At 38.4% G+C, this 7332-nt stretch overlaps 1 protein-coding gene across 1 annotated transcript in view; it reads right to left on the bottom strand.

Annotated features, from left to right (window-relative positions):
- The window catches only part of LOC117541428 (cytohesin-4-like), a 24354-nt gene extending 17956 nt beyond the window's left edge, over window positions 1–6398 (bottom strand). Inside the window, exons 1-2 of the mRNA XM_034208571.1 lie at window positions 6229–6398; window positions 108–190 (exon numbers count right to left, since the gene is read on the bottom strand). Of these exons, the coding sequence (XP_034064462.1) occupies window positions 108–190; window positions 6229–6247 (102 nt within the window). The 5' untranslated portion in view covers window positions 6248–6398. The remainder of the gene's footprint in view (window positions 1–107; window positions 191–6228) is intronic.
- Window positions 6399–7332: the final 934 nt, after the last annotated feature.

Below are 7332 nucleotides of genomic sequence, written 5' to 3'. Positions count from 1 at the left end.
GAAAAGCCTTTTCTTCAAATTGAAACTCACAATCAAAGATAATTATAAAAGAAAACAGCAATTTATTTAGATGGCAAATACATTTCCTGATATCTGAGTGTTTGTACCTGAATATCATCCAGAAGATCTTCCTTATACGTCTTAATGCTCTCAATCTCCATCTTCTCCTCTGCTGTGAAATCGGCGGAAACTACCAAGACAGGAAGAAATACGTCAAATACATTCTCAGGAACTCAGATTATGAATCAGCACAATTTCATCACATTGAAATACTTAGTAAAATAATGACAACATGTATTTGGATCGAATATTAGACTATTGTAGGGTACTTTAAGATATCAACAGATACGTCACATGGATAAAGAGACAATTCAGTTTGAGTGACCATGTCTTTTGGTGTGAAAGCACTCACACAGAAACACTGTATGGTAAACACTTAGATATAACCGAAGCAGAAGGAAGAGAGCTTTATCTGGAAGAGTCTGAATGGTTTTTCTCATGAAAGACATTCGTCACTGCAACAAATCACCATGAATACAATCCACATTACAAGATACAGAAACAGCCAGGACCTATGTGTCATATTTCCTTTCTGTCAGCATCAATTTCTCGCTGCTTCTAAATTAAAATGACACATGTAGGGTTTTGGTCGTCAATCCAATGAGGTCATTGTGTCGAAGGAGTTACTGTGTTGGTGAAATAAAGTAACCTCAGCCAAATGATTCTAATAGTGTTCGTTTCCAGGTAATCTATCGATAAGGTTAGATTTAGAGGAACAAGTGTGTGAGTTTAAAGTCACACTAGCTGAGTTTCTCTCCAACACAGTCAAATAAAGAGCTTTTGAACATTAAAGCATGGAGACATGTCACAGTAGAGACACTACATACTGATATACACCTGAACATCAGCAGGAGAGGACTCTTTAAAGTAGAGACAATACATACTGATATACACCTGAACATCAGCAGGAGAGGACTCTTTAAAGTAGAGACACTACATACTGATATACACCTGAACATCAGCAGGAGAGGACTCTTTAAAGTAGAGACAGTACATACTGATATACACCTGAACATCAGCAGGAGAGGACTCTTTAAAGTAGAGACACTACATACTAATATACACCTGAACATCAGCAGGAGAGGACTCTTTAAAGTAGAGACAATACATACTGATATACACCTGAACATCAGCAGGAGAGGACTCTTTAAAGTAGAGACACTACATACTGATATACACCTGAACATCAGCAGGAGAGGACTCTTTAAAGTAGAGACACTACATACTGATATACACCTGAACATCAGCAGGAGAGGACTCTTTAAAGTAGAGACAATACATACTGATATACACCTGAACATCAGCAGGAGAGGACTCTTTAAAGTAGAGACACAACATACTGATACACCTGAACATCAGCAGGAGAGGACTCTTTAAAGTAGAGACACTACATACTGATATACACCTGAACATCAGCAGGAGATGACTCTTTAAAGTAGAGACGCTACATACTGATATACACCTGAACATCAGCAGGAGAGGACTCTTTAAAGTAGAGACACTACATACTGATATACACCTGAACATCAGCAGGAGAGGACTCTTTAAAGTAGAGACAATACATACTGATATACACCTGAACATCAGCAGGAGAGGACTCTTTAAAGTAGAGACACTACATACTGATATACACCTGAACATCAGCAGGAGAGGACTCTTTAAAGTAGAGACACTACATACTGATATACACCTGAACATCAGCAGGAGAGGACTCTTTAAAGTAGAGACACTACATACTGATATACACCTGAACATCAGCAGGAGAGGACTCTTTAAAGTAGAGACACTACATACTGATATACACCTGAACATCAGTAGGAGAGGACTCTTTAAAGTAGAGACACTACATACTGATATACACCTGAACATCAGCAGGAGAGGACTCTTTAAAGTCCTGAACACCAGCAGGAGAGGACTATTTAAAGTAGAGACACTACATACTGATATACACCTGAACATCAGCAGGAGAGGACTCTTTAAAGGAGAGACACTACATACTGATATACACCTGAACATCAGCAGGAGAGGACTCTTTAAAGTAGATACACTACATACTGATATACATCTGAACATCAGCAGGAGAGGACTCTTTAAAGTAGAGACACTACATACTGATATACTCCTGATCATCAGCAGGAGAGGACTCTTTAAAGTAGAGACACTACATACTGATATACACCTGAACATCAGCAGGAGAGGACTCTTTAAAGTAGATACACTACATACTGATATACACCTGAACATCAGCAGGAGACGACTCTTTAAAGTAGAGACACTACATACTGATATACACCTGAACATCAGCAGGAGAGGACTCTTTAAAGTAGAGACACTACATACTGATATACACCTGAACATCAGCAGGAGAGGACTCTTTAAAGTAGAGACACTACATACTGATATACACCTGAACATCAGCAGGAGAGGACTCTTTAAAGTAGAGACACTACATACTGATATACACCTGAACATCAGCAGGAGAGGACTCTTTAAAGTAGAGACACTACATACTGATATACACCTGATCATCAGCAGGAAGGACTCTTTAAAGTAGAAGACACTACATACTGATATACACCTGAACATCAGCAGGAGAGAACTCTTTAAAGTAGAGACACTACATACTGATATACAACCCTGAACATCAGCAGGAGAGGACTCTTTAAAGTAGAGACAATACATACTGATATACACCTGAACATCAGCAGGAGAGGACTCTTTAAAGTAGAGACACTACATACTGATATACACCTGAACATCAGCAGGAGAGGACTCTTTAAAGTAGAGACACTACATACTGATATACACCTGAACATCAGCAGGAGAGGACTCTTTAAAGTAGAGACACTACATACTGATATACACCTGAACATCAGCAGGAGAGGACTCTTTAAAGTAGAGACACTACATACTGATATACACCTGAACATCAGCAGGAGAGGACTCTTTAAAGTAGAGACACTACATACTGATATACACCTGAACATCAGCAGGAGAGGACTCTTTAAAGTAGAGACACTACATACTGATATACACCTGAACATCAGCAGGAGAGTACTCTTTAAAGTAGAGACACTAAATACTGATATACACCTGAACATCAGCAGAGATGACTCTTTAAAGTAGAGACACTACATACTGATATACACCTGAACATCAGCAGGAGAGGACTCTTTAAAGTAGAGACACTACATACTGATATACACCTGAACATCAGCAGGAGAGGACTCTTTAAAGTAGAGACACTACATACTGATATACACCTGAACATCAGCAGGAGAGGACTCTTTAAAGTAGAGACACTACATACTGATATACACCTGAACATCAGCAGGAGAGGACTCTTTAAAGTAGAGACACTACATACTGATATACACCTGAACATCAGCAGGAGAGAACTCTTTAAAGTAGAGACACTACATACTGATATACACCTGAACATCAGCAGGAGAGGACTCTTTAAAGTAGAGACACTAAATACTGATATACACCTGAACATCAGCAGGAGAGGACTCTTTAAAGTAGAGACACTACATACTGATATACACCTGAACATCAGCAGGAGAGGACTCTTTAAAGTAGAGACACTACATACTGATATACACCTGAACATCAGCAGGAGAGGACTCTTTAAAGTAGAGACACTACATACTGATATACACCTGAACATCAGCAGGAGAGTACTCTTTAAAGTAGAGACACTAAATACTGATATACACCTGAACATCAGCAGGAGATGACTCTTTAAAGTAGAGACACTACATACTGATATACACCTGAACATCAGCAGGAGAGGACTCTTTAAAGTAGAGACACTACATACTGATATACGCCTGAACATCAGCAGGAGAGGACTCTTTAAAGTAGAGACACTACATACTGATATACACCTGAACATCAGCACGAGAGGACTCTTTAAAGTAGAGACACTACATACTGATATACACCTGAACATCAGCACGAGAGGACTCTTTAAAGTAGAGACGCTACATACTGATATACACCTGAACATCAGCAGGAGAGGACTCTTTAAAGTAGAGACACTACATACTGATATACGCCTGAACACCAGCAGGAGAGGACTCTTTAAAGTAGAGACACTAAATACTGATATACACCTGAACATCAGCAGGAGAGGACTCTTTAAAGTAGAGACACTACATACTGATATACACCTGAACATCAGCAGGAGAGGACTCTTTAAAGTAGAGACACTAAATACTGATATACACCTGAACATCAGCAGGAGAGGACTCTTTAAAGTAGAGACACTACATACTGATATACACCTGAACATCAGCAGGAGAGGACTCTTTAAAGTAGAGACACTACATACTGATATACACCCGAACATCAGCACGAGAGGACTCTTTAAAGTAGAGACACTACATACTGATATACACCTGAACATTAGCAGGAGAGGACTCTTTAAAGTAGAGACACTACATACTGATATACGCCTGAACATCAGCAGGAGAGGACTCTTTAAAGTAGAGACACTACACACAAACTTGACCTCCATGCAACGTTCCAGTCTCTCAGGTTAACACTGTGGCTAATCAAGGGGGGAGAGGATTGTGATGTGGGACAATCCATCCAAGAGACATTTGACTTAAAACCCCAAACGTCAGCATCATGGTGGTCAGGTCAACATGAGAGTCTGTTCCAATTATTTTGCCATTCTTTTTAGAGGACATTGAGATATTTCAAAAGATTAGACCTTCCTACCTCATATATCCTTTCAACAGTTTTTGAGATACATTTCACTTCTGCACTGATTCTTATTATTCTTACTTGTAATCTAAATTTATAACAATTTCTAGCATAAAGAATGTTTTTCTCATTTACTTTTAGGGTAGCTTAAAACCATATTCATGAATATTGCTTTTCGTGAGAAAGACATTCCCACATGTTAAGGGAGGCTGTGGCGCAGTGGGTAGTGCGTTGTTGTTGGGGTCAGGGGAGCACAGGTTCAAACCCCACTGCAGTCAGCATGTCGTTGTGTCCCTGAGACACTTCACCCCAAATTGCTCCTGTGGGGTTTGTCCACAGTGTTGAGTATGTGAGTATGTACATCCATATTGAGTCCCTCTAGATTTTCAAACCATTACTGTAGAAATGCAATATGTATCGTTTATTTGCTCCGTTTTTGTCATTTTTAAACTGGAACAATGGATTTGAGGAACATTATGCAAGGTAACCAATTCAATTATCATATTATTCCCACTCCTCTCTTACAAAGTTAATGAATCAGCTGCTGCTACGCATGTAGGAGATGAGCTTTAGGTAAAGTTAAAAGTCTCATGTTGAACCTCATCATGCAGAGAGAGGTTCCCACAAGATAAAAACAGAAGTTATATAAATGGCATTGTCATCAGCATAGAAGATGTCGAGATAATCATAGCATTGTTTTTCGGTAGGCAACCAATGAAAGTAGACCTGAGGGGGGGTTGTCTCCGCCCCCATTGGTTTGGCCTCACAAGCTTTTAAGTGTATGAAAATAGCACTTCCTGTAGAGATCTCAGTGCACTTCCCCACCCTTCCTTAACGCACCTTGCAACACATTCAACTCTTCATTTCATCTTCAACAGAAATGTAACTGTGGATGTAATAAGGTAAAGAGCCTTTAAAGATGGATGCTCTACATGTCTAAATCAAGATAGCAACTTCTGTTTTTATGACTATCAGCGCTGTGGTGTGACTGCCTCTTCCCTTTTTCAGCTGTCCGCCCTGAGCAGCGTTTCACAACCGGGGGTTAGATGATGAACGTTAGACAATAACATAACTTAATAAACAATCATCTGTTTTCAAAGGTGCACCCATAGCCTACTAAAGAAAGAAAGCAATGCATATGTAATGTCTTCCTATATCAGCCGTTACCAAACCAGAGAGTGAGATGGAAACAGCTGGACATTGAACCACAAAGTAGAGCTCTTTTATTACAATTATAAAGTACATTGACAGGATAGCTGAATGCCTCGTTATGAGAAGGACTCAATTAAAACATAACAGTGTCATAATGCCTCTACTTGAAATAATATACAAACACTTCCTTTGGATCATGAATTGAACCCTAACCCCAACACAGGGTTTAAAGTCAAATGAGAATATCTTACATAAAGTGTTGAATATGAAAACCAGCATCAAGAAATGGAAATCAGTTCTTACCCATTTGGCAATCAGTCATTTATATCCAAGAAGAAAGCAAACATTGGCAAAACCAAAACAGTTGCATAAAGTTATGTTGAGATATTTCGATATGTAGACCACGACCACCACGGCACCGTGCAGTAACACTTGAATGAAGCAGATGTTGTTTTTAACCCCACCTCTTTCCCATCCTTCAGCGAGTCAGGCCTACTTCTGCATAAAGACAGAGAGAGCGACAACATCCTACAAAATAAAAGCTTTACTGAATGTATAAAGACAGAAGGAATGACAACATCCTCCAAAATAAAACCTTTACTGAATAAAGACAGAAAGTATGACAAAGTCCTACAAAATAAAAGCTTTACTGAATGTATAGTGCATAAAGACAGAAAGAATGACAACATGTATTGTGCATCCTTCACAATACATGTGTTACTGAATATATAAAGACAGAAATAATGAAAACATCCTTCACAATAAAAGCTTCACTGAATGCATAAAGTAAGAAAGAATGACAAGATCCTTCACAATAAAAGCTTTTCTGAATGTATAAAGACAGAATAAAGTAAAACAATCCTCCAAAATAAAAGCTTCACTGAATGCATAAAGACAGAAATAATGACAACATGTATTGTGCATCCTTCACAATACATGTGTTACTGAATGTATAAAGACAGAAAGAATGAAAACATCCTTCACAATAAAAGTTTCACTGAATGCATAAAGTAAGAAAGAATGACAAAATCCTTCACAATAAAAGCTTTTCTGAATGTATAGTGCATAAAGACAGAAGGTATGACAACATCCTTCACAATAAAAGCTTTTCTGAATGTATAAAGACAGAATAAAGTAAAACAATCCTCCAAAATAAAAGCTTCACTGAATGCAGAAAGACAGAAGGAATGACAACATCCTTCAAAATAAAAGCCTTATTGAAGATAATAGTCAATCAAGGAGGGTTTGTGGTCCTTTCAGCATTGAATTTGGGGTTTAAGACCTCTGTGAATGTAATGTTGACTTGTGACCAACAATAAGACTAAAACAAATGGAACTTTAAAAAAAAGCAGTCAACGTTTGTATTTGCTTTTTGAATATATAACATTTTGCAGACATTTTGGTTCG

The sequence above is a fragment of the Gymnodraco acuticeps genome, unplaced genomic scaffold, assembly GCF_902827175.1.
Source record: "Gymnodraco acuticeps unplaced genomic scaffold, fGymAcu1.1, whole genome shotgun sequence".
Lineage (NCBI taxonomy): Eukaryota > Metazoa > Chordata > Actinopteri > Perciformes > Bathydraconidae > Gymnodraco > Gymnodraco acuticeps.
The sequence above is the reverse complement of the archived record's forward strand: the minus strand, read 5'-3'. Positions and strand labels throughout refer to the sequence as shown.